Source organism: Hordeum vulgare, chromosome 2H, assembly GCF_904849725.1.
Source record: "Hordeum vulgare subsp. vulgare chromosome 2H, MorexV3_pseudomolecules_assembly, whole genome shotgun sequence".
Classification (NCBI taxonomy): Eukaryota; Viridiplantae; Streptophyta; class Magnoliopsida; order Poales; family Poaceae; genus Hordeum; species Hordeum vulgare.
In genome coordinates this window covers 1,085,519-1,108,175 of record NC_058519.1, presented here as the reverse complement: position 1 = coordinate 1,108,175, position 22,657 = coordinate 1,085,519, and the positions used below count along the sequence as shown (strand labels likewise).

The 22,657-nt window shown below is 43.3% G+C and overlaps 1 protein-coding gene and 1 pseudogene across 2 annotated transcripts; both read left to right on the top strand.

Moving 5' to 3' along the window:
* The first annotated feature begins 1,844 nt into the window (after nucleotides 1–1,844).
* Nucleotides 1,845–5,764, top strand: LOC123431454. Its single transcript, XM_045115239.1, has 7 exons — nucleotides 1,845–1,956; nucleotides 3,417–3,897; nucleotides 3,995–4,151; nucleotides 4,280–4,722; nucleotides 4,822–4,942; nucleotides 5,057–5,496; nucleotides 5,587–5,764. Exons 2-7 carry the CDS (start codon nucleotides 3,436–3,438, stop codon nucleotides 5,719–5,721), a joined length of 1,758 nt encoding a protein of 585 aa, XP_044971174.1. The 5' UTR covers nucleotides 1,845–1,956; nucleotides 3,417–3,435; the 3' UTR covers nucleotides 5,722–5,764.
* Nucleotides 5,765–16,901: 11,137 nt separating this feature from the next.
* Nucleotides 16,902–18,620, top strand: LOC123431455 (annotated as a pseudogene). The gene has a single exon (XR_006623101.1). The product of XR_006623101.1 is annotated as a noroxomaritidine synthase 2-like (transcript).
* Nucleotides 18,621–22,657: the final 4,037 nt, after the last annotated feature.

Sequence of the window (22,657 nt, the reverse complement as noted above, 5' to 3'; positions counted from 1 at the left end):
ATCCAGTAGGGTCTCACATGCTTGCTTATGAGACCTGGTCTTATAGGATTTTTTTTTCGAGGAAAACTGCGGGAGGTTACAATGTTCATCATAATGCACAGTAGTCTGGCTTGATTCTGGGCCTATTCAGATTGTAAGCAAATGCACGAAATGTGTGTAAATAACCTCCATTAGTATATATATACGCTCGATTCCCCGGGAAAAAAAAAATCTCCAGTGGCCAGCAGATCAGATCGAGGAAAGTTTAATTATGCGCCGTGATTGGATCAGGGACTAATCGATAGAGTCTAGTGAAGTCGTCTGTTTTTGCGTACCTAGGGGTTCATAATATATATATATATATATATATATATATATATATATATATATATATATATATATATATATATATATATACTCGACTTGGTAGAACCATGAAGTCAACTTTATATATATATATATATATATATATATATATATATATATATATATATATATATATATATATATATATATACTCGACTTGGTAGAACCATGAAGTCAACTTTCTTACTTGGCGTTGTACACTAACTAAATCAACAACTTGGCAAGCTAAACCATGAGCTAGCGGATTGGAATCATCGCGGATGGGGGGAGTACATAGTGAAGTGTGCACATTGATGAGTGTATAAATTGCACGTGCGTACACTAGTTGACCGTTTGGCATTGGCCCATGCGAGATCCACCGTGTGTTGTGTTGCGTGCTGCCAGAATGCACATGCATGCATGCAGCGATCTGCACATGTGGAGCAGTGGAGGCCAGCCGAATTTGCTCTCTCACTCCGATGTCCAATATGGAAAAGGCTCGAAAATACGCGTAAGAGCATCTACTGCCACACCATCCCTCATGTCAGTGACCAAATAGAAGAGAAAAGGAAAAAAATGATCTAACCGAATCCCTAATATCATTTACATATATCTGTAGTAACCGGAAATCCTTATATTCATCTTAAATATGGAGAGAAAATGTGGGCTCGTCCGGCTTTTTCTTCCTCTTTATTAATTTTTCTTCTTTATTAATTTTTCTTTTTTTCTTCCTCTTCACCAATCATGTGCAAGTGACCGGACATATGAAAAAATAAATAAAAAGTGTGGCTACACGGACGAATAAATAAAAAACACATCTGATAACTGACCGGACACGTTCAGTGTCCGAATCTGCATGTCTACAGGGCCAGCTTTCCCTACCTAGAATCAAACCCGTAGCTTCTGCTTAGCGAGGCGAGCGGTTGCCCGATTAAGAACCAAACGTGCTCCTAACTATAATTAGTTTGTCCTGCTTTTGCATATTATTTTTGAAAATCAAAACAAAAGATTTGCTTCATATATTAATTAATAAGATGATAAAACTTACACACTATTATCTTAGACTCTTCTATATCTAAATAGCTAGCCCTCACTAACATATTTTTCTCGACATGCAAGTGTGGCACTTGGGCATTCAGCATGCATGGAGAAAGATCCACCACAACCTGCAACCATGCATAATAAAAGCCACATCAACATGTAAACGTAGATGAGAATTTACATACTATTATGATATTTATAATATACAATAATCAAACACTGCATTTTTTTAGTTGTTATATTATTACTCTACATATTCATGTTGCATCATGTAGTTTAGATAGTCCCCAACCAAAAAAAAAAAAAGATTGTCCCGGTAGATTGAACTGGAATCCTTTTAGTGGCAGTCTCTTGATATATATAGTACTTGGTGGAAGGCCGAGCTGCACATGCATGTACATTTTGTTTTATCAGTCTCAAGTACACCTCCCCAGCAACTCCCTCTATTTAAGAGCAGCTCCATATGGATCTAACACCACATTCATCTTCCTTCACACACACATACACACACATACACACACACACACACACACACACGCCCGGCCTGTCCCTGGAACTAGCTAGCTAGCGGCCGGCTATATCAGTCTCCAGGTATGTTCAAGTGCTGCAACTCTTGCTTGGTGATTTCTTCTACTTTTTATATTCCTGTTGTTTTGCTGGTCACTTACTTCAAAAACTATTTCTTTGAAAGTAGAACCAAACAACTTGACAGGAAGCAGAGCAATGGAAGTAGAAAAAATGTCAAGAATCTAGCTAGCTTGTTTGCTTGCATGCATAAAGAAGCAAGACCAGCACAAACCTTTTTGCTATTTTTTGTTTTTTCTGTATCACGTTAAATACTCCCTCCGTCCCACAATGTAAGACGTTTTTGCAAGTTAGTTTAGCTTGCGGAAATATCTTTCATTGTGTGACGGAGGGTGTACATCTAAAAGCAAGTGTGCTAGGTTGAGAAGAGAGCGTAACTGCCAAGTTAATATGGTATGAGATGACAAGAGAAAAACAGTTCGCTTTAAAATTTTCAGGAATGTACATGTGTTACTTACCCGTTTAATAGAGAAACAGTGACATCTAAATTGGTTTCTAACGCCTCATCAACTTCTCAATGTATGATCTATTTAGACCATTTACCACTGGAGTGCTAGGGGTGAACAAAAATATTATGTACAAGATAAACCCCGAAGTGTTCCTGTGTGTAGCAAGAAATGGATTCCCGTGATTGCTATATGAAAATAATACACTACACGTTCCGTACAAATGGCAATCTTATATGTCGTAGTGAGCTCTGTATGTATCTTTGCTCTTATAAGTATCTGAGATGGTGGGACCCATTCACTCTAAGAGACTACATCTTAAGTTGCAAAGAATTTAATTAGGAAAATTAGCATATATTCTATTTAGGAGAAATATATCGTAAATTCATGATCTATTGATTTGTTGATTATAGATGTAATTTATCATATGCACAAAATTAGGGACTACGATGGCACACAAAATTAGCTAGCGTGCAAGAGCATTTAACTTTCATAGCAACATGCCAACACATGATGTCTAGCTAGTACATTTAAAACACGGTACTCCATCAATTTCCTTTTTATAAGGTGTATATAATTTTTCTATAGTCGAGTCTTTCTATCTTTGACCAAGTTCGGAAAAATATCAAAATCTCCACTATCAAATCAGTATCATTAGACCAGTCACTAAGTATACTTTCATTTAATATTGTCGATATTCATATTTTTCTATAAAGTTCGTAATAATGGAAACTAGAATGAAAAACACATAATAAACATGAGCAAAGGGGTTGGAGGGTAAAGCTTTACTCAGAATTTCATTCATAAGCAAACTAAGGTCAATATAGAAAGTTGTGGTTGTGAAGATATATAGCAACTCATATCTCTTGTGCACTTACATATTTATGTGCATCTACAATTCTACATACGCATAATGATAAATTACGTATTATATCTTGTTGTGGCTCTCCTTTTGCTCAATTTCCCTTACACCCGAGTTGGTAAAAACTGTTGACACGCTACATCTACGCTTGCATGCAGTTGTTGCCCAAAACACACCATGAGTGGACAAGAGGATGGAGGGAAGCGTCCAGTGTCCGTGGTGATTGTGTATGCATTTGACTGCACCACCTCGACCCCGAATTGGTACAAGGTAGACAATATCTTTTGGTTGGTGCAAGAGAAGCTCACCCGCATGATGGGTAGCAGCCTCGGCTACACATACGTCATGTCAACCCCTAATACGTACACATCAGATATGAAATTAGTTGAGTCTTCTGAGATAAATGGAAATGGCTACAAAAGTAGCCCGTCCTGGAAAAGGTCTGCCTGCGGCAAATTTATGACATCTGGACTATATGAAGCACATAGACTCATCAACCAACATGGGAACATGAATGCAATCATCCTGTTCTTCTCTGATGGGTTGATCAACAAGGGTGACTTCTTTGATGGAGCTGAGGACTTCCTCTCCAGTGTGCCCGTCTACACGTTTACCCTCGGCGGAGATGCATATAACCATGTATGGATCTCAATAGAGCTATATAATCCAGTCCATATAATATTGAAAATGATAATAAATTTATGTTTTATCTATGTCATGTGTATATGTGCTACAGGGTCTTCGCACCATTGCAGCAAATTCCCCAGGCGGGATGTTCAGCCCCCTCCCTGTTCCGGACAAGCCAAGCCTATCTGTGACCTTCTCCCAACTCTTGGATAACATCCTTAATGATACCATGATGCCCAGTGAGAAGAATCCTAGTCCCACTTCAGGTATATATATATAGAAAAACATCTGATCCAATCCTAATTTATGAGTTTTCAATAAACTATATATGCTTGCTATGGGAAACAAACATATAGGATTGAGCGAATTATGGATGGTCAATATTGATGTGCAGGACGGTGGCCGCTAAATGTAGTGATTGTGTCGGCATTTGACTGCACCACCTCGACCCCAGCTTGGAACAAGGTGAATCGTGAGGTCTATTGGTTGGTGCAAAAGAAGCTAACCCAATTTAAGAATAGTTGCCTTGGCTACACATACGTCATGTCGACCCCTAACACGTACACATCTGAGATGAAACTTGTTGACCGCGCCGAGACAGAGGCAAGTGGGTACCCAAGAAGCTCAACCTGGAGAAGGGAGGCTTGCACGAACAACATGGCAGCCGGTCTCGTTGAGGCACATCGACTGATCAAGGACCATGGGCACCTAAATGGCATGATCTTGTTGTTCTCTGATGGGTCGATTAACAAGGGCAGCTTCTTTGATGGAGTTGAGGGCTTCATCTCCAAAGTGCCAGTGCACACGTTTACTCTTGGTGGAGATGCATATAACCAAGTACGTATTTGACCGGATTTACTTTGATCCAAATTATATATGTCCAACTTATTAGCTAATTCTATTTGTGCAAATATCATGTGTGTATGCTATATATAGGCTCTTCTCACCATCTCAATAAATTCACCGGGAGGCACGTTTCACACCCTCCCTGTTCCGGAAAAACCGAGTCTATCGGTGCCCTTTTCGAGGCTGGTGGATAGCATCCTCAGTGGCGCAGGTACTATATGTAACAACAAATATTCAATCCTATCTGAATTCAAGAGTAATCATAATATGTGCTCGGTAGGAACATATATATATAACTGAATGAATGATAAATATTGATGTGTAGGGAAGCGGCCACTAGACGTGGTGATTGTGTATGCATTTGACAGCACCACCTCGACCCCAGATTGGAAAACTGTGAACAATATCTTTTGGTTGGTGCAAGACAAGCTCATCCGCACCGTGGATAGCTGCCTCGGCTACACTTATGTCATGTCAACCCCTAACACGTGCACGTCTGATATGAAAATAGTTGATTCGACCGATACAGAGTTACAAGGCTACAAAAGAAGCCCGGCCTGGACACAGACCACATGCTCGAAGAACATGGCATCCGGCCTCTCCGACGCGCACAAACTGATCAGCTACCGCGAACACTGGAACGGCGTCATCTTCCTCTTCTCCGATGGGCTGATCAACAAGGGCGACTACTTCGATGGAGCCGGGGACTTTGTATCCAGAGTACCTATCCACACCTTTACTCTCGGTGGAGATGCGAACAACCACGTAAGTATCAGATTAGAGATATGTTGATCCAAGTTACGACTATCGAATTGTTACATCAACTCACTCATGTATGATTTCTATATGCTATAGGTTCTACGTGCCATGGCAAAAAATTCTCCTGGTGGGATGTTCCACCCCATCCAGTTCCCTGATAAGCCGAATCTACCATCGCCGTTCTCACAACTAGTCGACAACATCCTCGAGGGCAACATGAGATACACCTAGTCCAAAATTCCCCATTCAGGTAATATTATACATCATTATATATCCTCCGCAAAGAAAATACAGCATTATTAACAGGCTACATATTCATCAGTGTGCCAATAAATGGATGGTTACTGATGTGTAGATCGTCGAGCACTTGATGAGGCTGCAGATCGTCGCAACCTTTGCCACCAAGCCGTAGCTACTCGATCTACCTCCGCCATTTCGAATCTTCACCACACGCACGGCTCACATACTGCACTAAATTTGTAATTTACATTTTAGCCGGAATGGAATGAGGCCATTCCTTATTTACTTTTGCATAACTTGCATTTTCCAACAATAATGTATTATTTGCATGAGTTTCCTTTGGTTATCTTTTAATCACGCTTTGCTTTATCAAGTTTCACCTTAATTTGAACCGTGTTCGCTAGAACTCCATACATACGTTCTAATATTGGTATGGTCAAGAATGATGATCTTGATTATTGAGATACATGTAGCATCTTCTTTTGTACTTGATTATTGCAACAATGGCAATTTTGACTTCTCCAATAGCTATTGATTTCAAAGTCAGCGCCTTGGCGTACATGTTAGGTTAGCTAGCTGTTGTTTGGCGAGAATGAACGATCTTTATATATACAGAGGTAGGCACATCAACTTGTGAATATTAAACAGAGTCAGCTAAACCCGCGGTGAACGGGTGATCATGCCAAGAAATTGACCAGCAGAGGAAATATTAACACGGAGCGATCAACGAGGCTGCCCCAAATTTTCACAAAAAACAGACCTAGATGAGAGATGCTAGCGGTCGCGGCGCCCGGCCTCTTGATGTCGAATGTTGCTGGGGAGGGGGCGTTGCGGCTTGTCACATACCATGGCCGCCTGCGTGGGGATCTGAGACCTTGCACATTACTTTTAGGAAGGGACGGGATACTAGACGAGAGAACTGTATTCTTCTTTTTCTTTGTGTCTATTGTAAAATACTCGTACTACATATTAAATGTTTTCTTAAAATACTTATATCTTTTAAACCGTAACTCTAAATTTAACATGTTATATATGATATTTGATTAGAAAAATATGTAGAAACTGCATATAATGTTATTTTACCTATTCAATTTTTTTTAAAAAGACCATCTAGGATACAATCTTAATAAATAATGCATTATTCATCTTTCTTTCATACCGGTATTGATCTGGATTGAGGATGAACATCTCAACAAAATCAGGATTGGAGATGAAATTGAAGGCCACTTGCCCGTTTATTCTTTGTACGTGCAAAATATACATGCAAGCCGTGTTGAAATAGAAGACATGTGGAATCTTGAACTGCGCATTGGTAGGGTAAGACCATCTTTGTTTGTGCCGTAACTATAAATTCTCAGATTATAGATCATATTTTATAAATTAAGACCGTGTGGTATTTTTTTTCTCCCGTTGCAACGTACGGGACCTGTTGCTAGTTATTGTAAAAGTATACTTTTAGTTCCTTAAGTTTACAAGAAGTCGACATCTAACCTCTCGTCTTTTTTTAGGTCACTTCTAGTCCCTGGTGTTTCAAAACGAAAGACATTTCATGTAAAAAGGAAAGAAGGGGTAAGCCAAACATGTCACCAGTTTTGGAATCCCACTTTGCCAGGTGGCGGTCAAATCAGTTCCACTGCCATTTCATTGTTGCTATCTTATTTTATGTTTGTGTGGGGTTGCATTTTAGCCAGTGTCTTGTGCACCGTCGTGTACCTGCGCATATAGTCGACACCGGCAGGCATCTTTCCGTCCAGCACGCATCAAAATGTCGAGGCTTGGTTCATCTCTTGACGCTCCTGCTCGCCCTTGCTATGACATGTTCATGCACTGGCATCGACCCGGTACCCACGATGACTACCATCGTCTCTTCTTCTCCATGCACCCAACCACGCGCTACGCGACCAAATGTTGTGCATTGTCTTGTGTCACTCCACTCTCTCCTCTTTCTTCTTCCGATCTTCTAATCAGTGCTGCATGCACAAAGGCAAGCTCCCGCTCCAAGAAAACTATGTCCGTGCTAGGCATGCCCCTCCCCCCACTTTTCTTCATTCACCTTCCGTCCATCCATTGAGTGTAGCGCCGTTTCTCCAGCATGTCATTCTCAACCGTAATTGTCGCCTTCATGCTCCACCATCGACATCGCCCCTGGTACACGGACACACGGCCCTATAATTTGGTCACTCGAGCCTCTCCCTTCTCGCTACCCTCCTTGTACACCTCCCAATCGAGCCCGAGCGAGCCAATCGTTTCTCTTTGCAGTGTACTTCTGCCTCAGTGTTGATCTCGATCCCTTATACACGATTACCCTTGCTTTGATTTCTCTCGTCTCTGGCATCCCGTTGTCTCCCTAGAGCAAATTCTCAACTGACACCAGCTAAATATATAGGGATCAGCGGGGCAACGAAGCTGTGGCGCAGCAAGATTTGAGTTGCCCATTACGGCGGACGCGGAGGAGCTGCTACCTAATTGCGCTTCGAACACCTCGGCTTGGGCACTCGCGGCTAGGGCGTGCATGCTTCCTCTGCATGTGCCGTACCTGGTGGGGATTGGGCCTTCCTTGATGTGCGCACTGGAGGCTGGGAGATAGGAGCAACGTCTTCTTGGACGTAGACAGATAGCGTACGAGTTGTCCAGTGATATGCCATTTTAGTCATCATCTTTTGTTTGGTATCATTGAGAATATATGTGGAAATTTGAGATATTTTTATATTTATTTTTTGCTTGATTAGTAGAGTATGAATTGGTGATAGTGGGGCATAGAATTTGCCTTCTGTGGTAACACACAAAGACTTCCTTTTAGCAAACTATTATGTTTTCCTAATTTTGTAAACTAAGTACATCGGATTTGATAAATCATAACATACATGAACAATAAATATTCCTGGCTTTTATCCAGCACTCCGGTTTCTCTCGCCATTGTTGTCAGGAGGGAAACCTAACAGTTGCAGCCTCCTCATCTCTCCCCGCAGCCTTCATCTCATCCCTTCCCCGGTTGCCACCTCCTACCCTCCCGTCCTCCCTTTTCCTTGTCGCTATTAGAGACTAGTGGTTGGGCTATGTCCCGATAGTGGTCATTGAATGCAGCGATAGGGAGATCTTTCCTCCGGTAGCCTTCGGCGACGACAAGCGATCACGGACGACAACTTGAGACAGAGGTTATTCCCACGCATTGGTGATGCCAGTCGAATAGGCGGTCTCTCACAGAAAAGCATGGTGGCCCTATTCCCTATGTAGTTAGGAGGGTGGCGGCGGCAACCTTCTATATCCTAACGGGGGAGTCCTCTGCTTGGGCGTGTGGATGGCATCACGGTCCTCCGCAATTTTCGCAAAGGGCCGGAGTGTCTTCGGCTTTCAGATCCGACGGAAATGACCAATTTTCTTTTGTTGGCGAATTATGCCACCATAGACAAGGAGACAGTATGAAGAGCGTGTTGGGCCATCGGATTGTGCCAAATTGTGATGTTGGAAGCTGGTGACTATTGGTGGGGTCTACCCTTGTTGCCGCTTGACTACCTGCTTGCACGGGCATGGTCTTCAGTTGCGTGGCATCTCACATCAAGACCGTGCTACACATGTAGTTGTTGGAATCATGAAAAGTGATGGTGACAACACATGATGACTTTGATTTGATGGTGCTTCTCGAGTACTTGGTCTCGATCTTTGTGGTGAAAACACTAGGTGTGGCCCTTGTTGCTTATACCTAGTAATGGTGGTTTTTCCGTTGTTACCTTGTTAAAGTCATTGCTCGGATTTGCTCAAACATCATCTTCATGATGATGACCAAGAAACCCACATTTCGTGGTTAGATTTCGTGATGGCGGCGCTTGAGTATTGTTCCATTCTAGGAAGCCTGACGCAAGAGAACATTTCTCCTTCTCCTTGTGATGTCAAGATATGGTTGCTGCGGATAGTTATTTTTGTAATTTGTCGGACGTTGTTTTGATCCCTTCAAAGTTTTTTTTTCTTTTTCCTTTTCCTCCGTCTAGAAATAGGTTCGGTTTGGTGTGACTTTGCTCCTTCCCGATGTGATACTTTATATCTGTGTGTTGATGTTGGTTGTTTTCATTCATATGACAGTGTCTCTCTTTACATGTCTTAACAATTAATTAGTGTGCATCAAGAGTGACCAGTTGACCATTGTTTATACCTATGTCCGCCACCAACCCGCAGTTGCATGAAGTCAATAAAACCACGTTGTTCTACGTGCTTGCTAAGTATACAAGTTAGGCGTCCTTTGGTTCATAGGATAGGTTTATCATAGCAATAGCAAATTTGTAGGAAATACGATGACATGTGTCACAAATCCTATGAGTAGGAGCAGAAAAAGAGATGTCATTTAGTTCACATCATAGGATTTTTTTTTCATTCATCCTAGATTTTTGTTTATTTCACACAGTATTGCGAAAGTATATCATACTACTTAGGCTGGTCATAGTGGGGAGTATCATGTAGTAGTAATATGCATATGATACTATTGTATGATACTACCTCTATAATGCATATTATCATAAACTAGTATCATAGATGACTTTATTTATTGACATACATGACACATACTAGAATAGCATTTAACATGTTACATTATCTACCTATGTTAGGCTGGCCATAGTGGAAGTAACTTAGGTAGTATCATATACTTGGGAATAGCAAACATGTTGATGTGGCGGACATTTAAAGAAGAGAGAGAGGGTTAGAGTAACATAGGTACTCCCTCCGTCCCGGTGTATAAGTCATCTTAGGTTGTGCACCGTGACCAAGACGGAGAGGAAAAAGAGAGAAATCAATGCTAATTTGATAATTAATACCATTGCGTGCAATGAATTGACCAATGCATGTTGTGCTAGTTAGTCTCAAGTCATTAGAAACATACACGTCTCACGTCTCTTATTGGTTGATTCCTTTATTCATGTCAAAAAACAAGAAACGAGATAAAAATTAATGCACCGCGCCTAAGTGTTTTGGGATTATTTGGTTTTCGTAAGATGACTTATACACCGGGACGGAGGGAGTAGATACTATAACATGCTAAATGCTCTGCTACTATGTGTCATGCATGTCAATAAATGAGATCACATATGATACTAGTTTATGATACAATGTACTATGAAGATAGTATCATATGCATGATACTACTATATGTTACTCCCCACTATGAGCAGCCTTACTCTAACCCTCTCTCTCATCTTTAATTGTGTGTCACATCAACATGTTTGCTAATTCCAAAAACATGAGACTACCTAAGTTACTCCCACTATGGCCAGCCTTACTAGTACTAACTATCTTCCCCAAATATATAGTTAAACCGTTGAGCAATGAATATATAGTAATTTGTTCATTAATTGAAGAACTGATGCACATGTTCAGTATGCTCATTAATTAGTCACTAAATTGTTGAACCAAAAGTAAAAAATAAATCTGATTTTGCTTAGGTGTACCTGATGTGGACAGGGACTAGCCGGTGATGCCTAGATTAGATCTCCCAATTGACCTTGGCACTCAACCAGCGTCTGCCTTCCGTTTTGCTTGGCGGCTATGGCCCCTGCTAGAGCTGGTAAACGTTAATTTCTCATCTGTATTAACCTTGCGCTCAGCCATCGGCTGTCTTCTGCTTTCCTCGATGGAGTTGGCCCCTGCTAGTCCTGGTTACCGCCCATTTCTGCCCGAGTTCGTGGCGCGAATTATGCTGCCTGGCCCTAGCCTACCGCTCCTTAAGGTGGCGCCGTCGGCAAGCAGATCCGATCAAATCGGGGGACTCGGGAAGATTGAAAGCGAAGCTACGACCTAAATAGGAGCAATGCTACATCTACGTAAACTTGTTTACGGGATAGTCTGACTTGATAATCATTGATTGGATTAAAAGGAGGATGAGGCCCACCCACCCCTGAAAATCGGGGGGGCATGTTTAGATTAGTTGAAAGGTTTAGTAAAAATAAGTAGGATTTATCGGGAGCAAGCCCTGATCGGGAGAGTTGGGCAGAGCCTTGAGCGATCAGAAAAGGCCGGCAGGCCGAGGGCAATGCAAACAACGAAAAGAGCATCTCCAGCCGTTCGGCCCTCACGGACGTTAACTAGCGCCGTCTAGGAGTGCGTCGGTGAAAAAATCGGTGTGGGGGCTCGGGTTCTCACTCCCCGACCCCTCCCCAAAGGCCGTCCCAACTTTTTTTTGAAAAAAAACAAACTCGGTTCAAATTCGGTCAAAACCGACTCAAATTCGAAGCGAATTCATAGTTTTCATTAAAATTTATCTGAAAGTGAAATAAAAACATAATTAAACTACGTCGCCATCGCATGCTGCCTGCCGCCTTCTACATGTCGATAAGCTTGTAGAAATTGGTGTAGTCACCGCCGTTGTCGTCGCCCTGGGTCGCCGTGGCGAACGGGGTTGGAAGGCCCCGGTGCCACTTCGTCGTTGTCGTCGGAGTTGTGGCATCCGCGTGGTTCCACCCCGTTGGTGGCGGCGAGTTGGTCAGCGTGTCGGCGTTCGAAGTACGCCGTCCACTGCGTGTTGCTGTCGGGGACGTACCTCCGCAGGTTGCCCGAGCTCTCTGACAGTGACGACGGGATGGGCACGATCTTCACCCGCCAGTTAGCTTCAGAGGGCGGCGGTGGCACCGGGACTCCGCCAGCGCTCAGCCTCCATGTCCCCGACACCCGAATGTCCGATGGCGTCGGGTAGTCCGTCTCGTAGAGAAGGCGGGCCTCGTCCTTGTGGATGTGACGGCCGAAGCGTTCGACCATTTTTTGAGGAGAAAAAGGGATAGGAGACGCTGGTGACGAAGAAGGAGAGAGAGGCGTCGGCGAAAGAGAGTAATTTGTAATTTTGTCATGGTTAATTTCCGTTGATTCAATATCTCTCTTGTTTCATTCTCTTCCTGCGTGCTCTCCTGTCCTTGTGGTTTCTCACGAGTAATGTTGCGTTCTACGGAGGATTTATAGGCTCGTTAGGAGTGATTGGTTTTGATGCTACACATACGGACTGTTACAGGATGGCTACGGACCCTTTCATAACTTTTCCTCACCGCTCCCTGATTTTCATCCGGGTGGGGCCCAACTCTCACCCTTAATCCAATTAAAACATGCCAACTCAAGAATCAGCCTGTAAACTGAAGTAGCATTTCTCATTGAAATTTGATTAAGGGAAACGGCGCCACACCGCCATCCCGTAAAAGTCTGTTATTAGAAGCTGCCCGTATCTTGAGCATTGTTGGTTTCTCACCAGCTAGGATGTGCATCGCGTGATGTTTACATTGGCGGAAAAGCAAGATGGCAGTTTATGTCCAAATCGATTTCTTTTTCCTCTTGAAACCCTATCGACCTCGTCGGAAAAGAAGAAAGACATGGCCAACGACCACGTAACACAAGAGTCTCAATCAATTACATTTCTCTAGAATCCACCCACGTGTACGTGGACTTTTCTTTCTTGTGAGTCATGCATGCATTCAGGTAAAGCAGCAGTGTGTAGCTACATGTCGCCAACACTCTCGCCTACGTGTGTGAAAAATAACGCAAAACTAGAACTAACAAATGCATGCATGCATGCGCTACGTCATTTTCTTCTCTTTTCTGAGCGAAACATTTTGCTACCACCGTTGTTGTCAGTATGACTGTGTCTGAATAAATTTGAACGCGATCTGATGATGACTATGTCTCAACCACCTCACGCGCTGTCAACCATGTGATCTAAATACCCGCTGAATGCATGAGCGAGCAGTACGTACGTGCCCAAGGTGCAGTGCATGCAAAATTCTCCACCGCACCATGGATTGGTTTCTAGGACTGCAAAGTAATTAGGCACAACAATTTCTTAAAAAAAGACAGTAATTATGCCCAACAAGTGATTTGTCCTCGTTGATATATTGGGTCAACCTAATCAATGGCTGCATGCAACACTCGATGCAGAAGCCGAAGATGCCTCCTTTTCAAAAAAAAAATCAAGGGATTGGGAGTTCAAATCCTACTTCATGCACCTATTTCTTACTCCCTCCGTTTCTAAATATAAGTCTTTTAAGCAATTTTACTAGATGTCTACATACGAAGCAAAATGATTGAATGTACATTCTAAAGTATGTCTATATACATCCCTATGTTGTCCACTAGTGAAACATCTATAAAGACTTATATTTAGGAACGGAGGGAGTATATTATAGTCTAAAGAAAGAAGAAGAAATAAATGGGCCAGGCCTAGGACAATGGGGTTTCTCACTAGGATCTGCATTGCGTCATGTCTACATTGGCGCAAAACCAATATTGTACTTCATGTCCAAATCGATTTCTCTTTCCGCTGGAAACCCTATCGACCTCATCGAAAAAGAAGAAAGACATGGCCAACCACGCCACACAAGACATGAGTCTCAATCAATTACATTCTTTCTTGTGAGTCATGCATGCACAGGGAATAGCATGTCACCAACGTACGTGAATAAGCTCTCTGGACTTGTGTGAAAAATAACACAAAACTGCATGCGCCATCATGCATGCTACGTCTTTCTTCTTTTCTTTTTTGAGTGGGATATTGGCCTACCACTGTTGTTGTCGGTACGACTATGTCTGAATAAATTCGAACGCGATTTCTTGATGACTATGTCTCAACAACCTCTGGTGCTGTCAAGCATGTGATCTAAATACCCGATCGATGAATACATAAGCAGGCCATGGCATTATGTATAACAAAGAATCATACAAGTAAAAAAAATATTAAAATCATACAAATAAGATTTTTCTTGTATAAAGAGGATAAGAACAAGAGGATCACCAAGGTGGTGCCGGGGATCGATGGTGGTTAGGACGAAGACGGGAAGTCACTAAGTTAACCACACCTACACATATGCAAATAAGAAGTTAATTTAAGCTCAGATTGCATATAAATCAAATAAACTCACACAAAATTACTCCTCAAACTAAAGCCCACAAATCACTATACTTATAGAGCATTGCACGAGCTAATCTACCAACGGAAGATGGAATGACAAAGTTGCTAACCTTTGTGAACACTTTGAGAGATGGGGTGCCTCAAAACTTGACAAATCTTGGCAAAAAATGAAGGATGAGCTCGACCTAAGGGGAAGAACATGGAGGGAAATGGAGAAAACAGGGAAATGGGCTCCGTGTGGACGAATGGCTTATATAGGGAGATCTTTATTCCCGGTTTGTATAACTAACCGGGACTAAATGTCCCCCTCCAGTCCCGGTTGGTGTTACTAACCGGGACTAAAGGGGTTCGCAAGGCCCCAGCCTAGCACCACCCCTTTAGTCACGGTTTGTGTCGGTTGGTAACACCAACCGGGACTAGAGGTCAAAAATGAACCGTTACTAGTGGAAGCATCAGTCCCGGTCCAAAATCCAACCGGGACTAATGCTTCGATCCAAAGACTCGTTTTCTACTAGTGATAGAGAGGCATCCACTTTCTGGAAAGGAGTAGTGTGGGCCACTAAAGCAGTAAAATTTGGATATAAATGGGCTTTAGGGGATGGTACCAAAATTAGATTTTGGGAAGATTGTTGGTTTGGTTCAGCTCCTCTTTCCATACAGTTTTGGGATTTATATGTCATTTGTAGGGAGCAAGGGCAAACTGTTAGTTAGGTATGGGATGGGGTAAACCTGAAACTCGCTTTCACGTGAGCTTTCTCCCCTCGTATGATGTGCAATTGGCTTGAATTAGAGGCGGTTGCTAATAGTATCACACTTACTAATGACACTGATTCCCTGATATGGCAATACACAGCGTCAGGAGACTACTCCTTGAGCTCCCTGTATGCTATTATCAACTATAGAGGAGTCACATCTGTGTTCATTCCAGCTGTTTGGAAACTTATTGTTCATTCGAGGATACACATTTTCTCATGGTTGGTTGCCTATAATAAAATTATGACTAGAGACAGACTGCAAAAAGGAAATATGGGGAAGCGTGTGGAGTGTGTTTTCTGCTTAAAGCATGAGAGTGTGCAACACCTTTTCTTTGATTCCTTAGTAGCCAAACTGGTGTGGAAGGAAATAAGCACTTTCTTTTCCAGACAATTGGGCGTAAATGTAGAATCTATTTCCTCTTGTTGGGTTGCTGGCAAGAAGATGGATACCATTAACTCTATTGCAGCTGTTGTCTTATGGTCTCTGTGGAAGCACAAAAATAACCTGATTTTTAACAATGTTGTATGGCTTTCTCTGAATCAGGTTTGGTCGATGATCTTAAGAACTCTCGGAAAATGGCGTCTCCTGTTCAAGCATCACATGTTGGAGAAGATGCGAAGCTTGCTGGGGAGACATGCGCAATTGGAATGGGTGTGAAGCATTCAAGACCTGATGATGATCACTCAGTCGTCCACGTGCTGGGCAAGCTGGAACTGTTGAGTCCTAAATCTACACTGGAGAATGTCTTCTCGGCACTATTCCAATCCCTCAGCTACTGATGTCCTTGCCAGCTATAGGGCTTACCTCCGAGATGTTGTTTTGTCTTACTTTCATAAACATTTTCCAATGTGGAGCTCGTTCTAGTCTGTGGGCACTAATTAAGAACGCCCTGTAATAGCTTGATATGACTTTTAGCTTAGCTCCCCCTTTTCTTTTATCTTTTCAGATTGTATTGAACATCTTTCCCGTTTTTCCGGGCTTCTAATGCAAAATTGAGTCAGGGAGCTCCTCCGTGTTGATCTAAAAAAAAAACTATCCGATGAAATTACTGTCGCAAGGTGCACAGCCTTGTTTTTTTCTTTTCTTTTTGGGTCTTTCTTCAGGTTGATGGTGCTTGTCCGTTGAATTTTACATCATTAATAATAATATACGGCTATATGCATCGATTGATGCAGAGACCGGGATCATGTTCTTTTTTTTTAAGAAGAAAAATGCATATAGCAGCAGTGTGTGCGTGGCGTCTAATATATAGCATGTCACCAACTATCTATAGCGGTCTAGTTATCAACCAGCTGCACGTACGTGCGTGGAAAATAAACACAAAACTAAAACTAACAAATGCATGCGCCGTCGTGCCACGTCGTTTTTTTTTTGCGTGGAATATTGGGCTAGGTACCACCGTACGTTGTTGACAGTACGACTATATATATCTCAACAAATTGGAATGCGATTTGTTGATCACAATGTTTGAACCAACTCCGGTGTACCTAGCTAGTCAAGCATGTGATTTAAATACCAGATGACTAGTTGCAAAATTCTCTACAACATGGATTTGTTTCTAGGGCTCCTCTCCCTCCTTTGCTGCTGCTGCTTCTTCTTCTTCTATTACCGTCACCTCCAGTCCAAGAAAGCATGCAAGGCCGAGCCGACCGAATGGCCGTTGCTCGGCCATCTCTTGGGCATGCTCGCCAACCTGTCCTGCTACCACGACTGGGCCACCGTCGTCCTCGCCGCCAGGCGCTACAACTTCCCGGCTCAGACGGGGCTCACCGGCGTCCGCTTCTTCATCACCTGCGACCCCTCCAACGTGCGCCACATCTTCACCTCTAACTTCCTGAACTACCCCAAGGGCGAGGAGTATGCCGAGATCTTCGACGTCTTGGGCCACGGCATCTTCAACGCCGACGGCGAGTCCTGGCGGTGGCAGCGTGCCAAGTCCCAGCTCCTCATGGCTGGCCCTCGTTTCCGCGCCTTCTCGGCACGGTGCACCCGCGACAAGGTGGACACGAGCCTCCTCCCTTTCCTTGCGCATGTTGCCGACGCCGGCGATCGCTGTGACCTGCACGACGTGCTCCTGAGGATGACGTTCGACATGACCTGCAACCTCGTCTTCGGGGTCGACCCCGGATGCCTCCAGATCGGCCTCCCCGTAGTGCCCTTCGCGCGCGCCATGGACGACGTGCTCGACACCATCTTCTTCCGGCACGTCTTCCCGCCGGCGTTGTGGAGGCTCATGTACCGCTACGAGGTCGGCCCAGAGAAGAAGATGGCCGTGGCCCGTAGGACCATCGATCGCTTCGCCGCCGACACCATCGCGAAACGCAGGTCGTCCGATGACCACAACCACAACGAGTCCTCCTCCGACGACATGCTCTCCTCCTTCCTCTGCGGCAACGATGACGCGAGCGACGAGTTCTTGCGTGACACCGCGGTGAACCTCCTTCTCGCCGGACGGGACACCACCGGCACGGCGCTGTCGTGGTTCTTCTACGTCGTATGCAAGAACCCGCGCGTCCAGCAGAAGATCCTGGACGAGCTGGCGCCGATCGCTGCCACCAAGAAGCCGGAAGACATGGTGTTCGATGCTGGCGATCTGAGCAGCTTGGTGTACCTGCACGCGGCGCTCTGCGAGTGCATGAGGCTTTACCCGCCGGTGCCCTTCCAGCACAAGGCGGCGATAGCCGATGACGTGCTCCCGAGCGGTCACGAAATGAAGGCCGGCGACAAGATACTCCTCTACTCCTACTCCATGGGGAGGATGGAGGGAGTGTGGGGCAAGGACTGCATGGAGTTCAGGCCAGAGAGGTGGATCACCGACGACGGGAAGCTGAGGTACGAGCCGTCCTACAAGTTCATCGCCTTCAACACCGGCCCCAGGACCTGCCTCGGCAAGGAGGTGGCCTTCACGCAGATGAAGGCCGTCGCCGCAGCCGTGCTGTGGAACTTCGTCGTCGAGGCCGTGCCGGGGCACGTCGTGGAACCCAAGTTGTCCGTCATACTCCACATGAAGAACGGGCTCGCCGTGACGGTCAAGAGGAGGAACGTCGCCACGCGTGCATGCTACCACAGAGTAAATACTGCTGCTTGTGTTCGTGCAAGCGTCCATGGTGTCCATTAGCTTTGTTTTTCCATTCTTCTACTTTTATTTTTTTGGTTTTGTGTTTTCTCTCGAAGTTTCTACTTAGGTCTTGATATATTACTCCGTGCATTCTTAAAAGTAAGCCGTATTTTGTTTGGTTAAGACATGCATATCATCAATAATTACTTCGTAAATACAAGGTTATATAACATGAAATTTATGCCACTAGATTCGTAGTTAAAAGTATTTTGTTATGATAGTGTTTTTGTACCCGTAAATCAAATATTAAAAATGTGATTGTTGCTCAAAGTATTGTCTTAATAACAAAACAAAATACACCTTAATTATTCATCGTAATCGGAGGTAGTACGTCGTTGAAGATGACATGTGTAACTGCTATAATCTTAGTAGTATATATATATCATTTTATCAAAGAAAGCGTGCAACACAAGTTAAGTTGTTCTCCAACAAAGACAACGTATGATTAGTAGAAAGTTAGCTCCATCAGCTGGGACAGTTTGGCTCTCTCCCCCATAGTGGCAATTTCATAGATCACCAAGTGGCAACTTTTAAGAAGATTTCTTTCTTTTTACTTCAACATAAACACAATATATCCTTATTTGAGACAAGGCCGGCCATGAAGATGGATCATAAATTGAGCTACCGGTTAGAAAGATGGAACATTTACAAAAGTCAAAATACCATTTTAGAACGCTAATGTCATTGACTTTATTTATTCCATGTTGCCAGCTAGCCCGTCACGCTAGAACCCAAGCGTGAGAAAAATCAACTTGTGATTGCATAATTAGCAGTGCATTGGTACCCCAGCCCATCAGGGATCAAAGCTCAGGTTTGATGCTTTGGTATGTCATAAAGACGGTGTTCAAATACACCGTTCTTCTCTTTCCATCAGTTCATACTTTTGGAGCAAGTGGTTACAACACTAATTCATCATGCTATTAGAGCGACAGGTCTCGAGTTAAGCACCCAGTCAACAACGTATTGGAGAAAGATTTTTGTCGCAATACATCGATTCCATTTCTAAGGAATAACTCAGCCTATAGACTTGAGGGGGAGTGTTGAAACATATTGCTTGTCTCTCTCCAACAATTTGGACTTTGGGTGTGGCTAGAGCATGAATTCAACAGGAGGAATATTATTTCAATGGAATGTGAAGTTTACGACGATAGCGAGGCCGCTGTGGTGACTTCATCAATCTCAAGACCCGCGAGCTCAATTTTTAGGAGATGCTCATAGGTAGGACGTGCGTGTATGGAGGTGTTTCTAAGTGTATGCCATGTTTCCGAGCGTCCATGTCAATAATATATTTCAGAGAAGTTGCTAGCACGGGAACATTTGTGTTAAATTGTGATCCAAATTCTATCGTATTGGACTAGAAGTAGTACAAACGGTGTGGGCATTTGAGTTGGTACCAACGCGTGCGAGTACAACTCGTTTACTTGTGTTCAAGGACTCTCATACATTGCCCCTCATATATACTCCATGTAGTCGCATCTAAAGACGCATATCGTCTCGTGCTTGTAATACTTCATCCTCATAGTGATTGCGCCTTCGTGCATCCGTGATTTTCTCCCGCAAGGGTTTCCACGTAAAAATCCATGTCTCTCATGTTTCGTTGATCTCGTTTTATCTAATAAATGATATCAGAGTTGAGGTTTTGCAGATACGAGATTTGAGACAATAGTTAGGGTTCCGCGTGTGCGCTGTCGGCCGCGACCACGCGATCGTCCGGATTTTTTCGCTGCAGACCGAGACCGAGACGAAGTCGTTTTGTGTGGCCGTGGCGATGTGCAGACCCAGATGAAGGCTTCCAGTCCCAAGGCATCACGCACGATTGGAAAAAACCTACTCCTTCACGTGGACAAGAAGTCGCTGTTACCGTGTACGTCTTGCTGTCCGATCCGCCGATCGCGCTGCGTCCGTCCGCAACCTGAGGCTGATCCCAACCGAGTCCCGTGGCAACAGCGATCTGCTACGCTGCAGCTATTGCTTCTGGTTAATTGGTCCAAGTGGATCTCACGTGAATCTTACCAGTTCATGTCACGTCAACTCAGCTAGTACTTTCTCTCTCATCGCTGATTGCTACAACAGCTACCAGGTGCTATCTATTTGAATCAGATTTTCTGCCCCGCTTAACTAATTCTATCAAGAATTTTTTTACCGGCTTCTACTACTTTATGTACAGATTTGATCGACTCATGGCATCTATGAAGTACGATCTTCCGTTGCTGGACCGTGACACAAGGTTTATCCTATGGCAAGTCAAGATGCGGGCGTTGTTGGCACACGCCGACTATTACGATGCACTGGACAGTTTTGGGAAGAATCGAATTGATGATTGAACCGCTGAGGAGAAAAGAAGGGACCGTAAGGCTTTGTCACAAACTCAACTGCATTTGCATAATAATATTTTACAGAAAGTTTTGAGCGAGAGAACTGTCGCCGCTCTATGGTTAAAGCTGGAAGGGATTTGCATGACAAAATATCTCACCAACAAGATGCATTTGAAGCAAAAATTATTCATGCACAGGTTACCCGAGGGAGGTAATGTTTTGAATCATATTTCAGAATCTAAAGAGATCATATCCGATCTGGCTGCAATGGAGGTTACGTACGATGAAGAAGATACTGCTTTAATGTTACTTTGTTCGCTGCCAAATTCTTACCAATTTTCGAGACACCATATTATATAGTCGTGACACTCTCACACTTAATGAAGTTTATGAAGCTTTGAACTCTAAGTAGAAGACGAAACTAATGATGCTTCATGATGGTTCAAGTTCATCCCAAGCCGAGGGATTATCTGTTCGTGGCAGGACAAATGAGAAGAACTCACATAATGGAAACCGTGGCAAAAGTAAGAACGGCCAAAGGGGCCGGTCGCAATCCAGAGACAAGAAGCAGTCTTGCAGGTATTGCAAGAGAGACGGGCATGACATCTAAGAATGTTTCAAGTTGCAGAACAAGGAAAAGAGGAATGGTACGTATAAACCGAAAGGTAACAAACAAGGTGAAAATTCTGCTAATGTTGCTCGTGATGAAAGTTCCGATGATGCTCTTGTTTTATTGCTGGATGTGCTAAGACCAATGATGAGTGGGTATTCGACACTGCGTGTACTTTTCATATGTGCCCGGATAAAGATTGGTTTACTACTTTTGATTCTACTACTGCTGCTAGTTCCGTTTTGGGTTTTAAATAATTTGACACGCAACACATTTTGCAAATGAAATAATTTATATTCTACAAGTTTCTTTAAATATGCGCACCTAATAGTACACTGGAAATTACCATTAACATATTAGTTCGACATTATTCTTTAGACACCTATAATATGAATATATGCACATACATACAAATACCTATATGTGCATTATATATTTTGTAGAATCGTCACAAAAGTGATTTTAAGATAACTTATGTTACATCACTTAAATTACGAAATGCATTGAGGATCGTTTTGAAAAAAAGTTGAGTTGCTGGAAAGGCAAGCTTCTATCGTATGGTGGGAGGCTAGTTCTTGTTAACTCTGTTCTTACAAGCATGCCTATGTTTCTTTTATCCTTTTTTGAATTACCTGTTGGGGTGCGGAAAAGACTGGATTTTTATCGATCACGGTTCTTCTGGCAAAGCGATGAGGTTAAGACAAAATACAAGCTTACTAGATGGGATATCATTTGTCGACCTAAGGAGCAAGGGTGTTTAGGAATTGAAAATTTAGAGATCAAGAATAGATGTCTACTCAGCAGATGGTTGTTTAGAATATCCGGGGAGTCTGAAGGTATGTGGGTACAGATTCTGACGAATAAGTACTTACAAAGCAAAACCTTGTCTCAGGTTACAGCACGTCCTACAGACTCTCGTTTCTGGAAAGGTTTGATGCGGGTGAAGACCGCCTTCTTTCACAGAACCAGATTCATTATAGGAGATGGTGAATTGACTAGATTCTGGGAAGATACTTGGTTAGGGGAGACTCCTTTAGCCATTCAATATCCGTAGTTGTATCATATTGCGCAACGTCGACAAGCGTCCGTTGCTTCAATAATGCGCGAGACACCTCTATATATTCATTTTCGTAGGTCTTTACTTGCTGACAGATGGATTAGCTGGCTGCATCTTGTCAGGAGGTTGATGGACATCAACCTCTCTGACAGACCTGATCGTATTCAGTGGAAGCTGACTGCGAATGGAGTTTTCTCGGTTA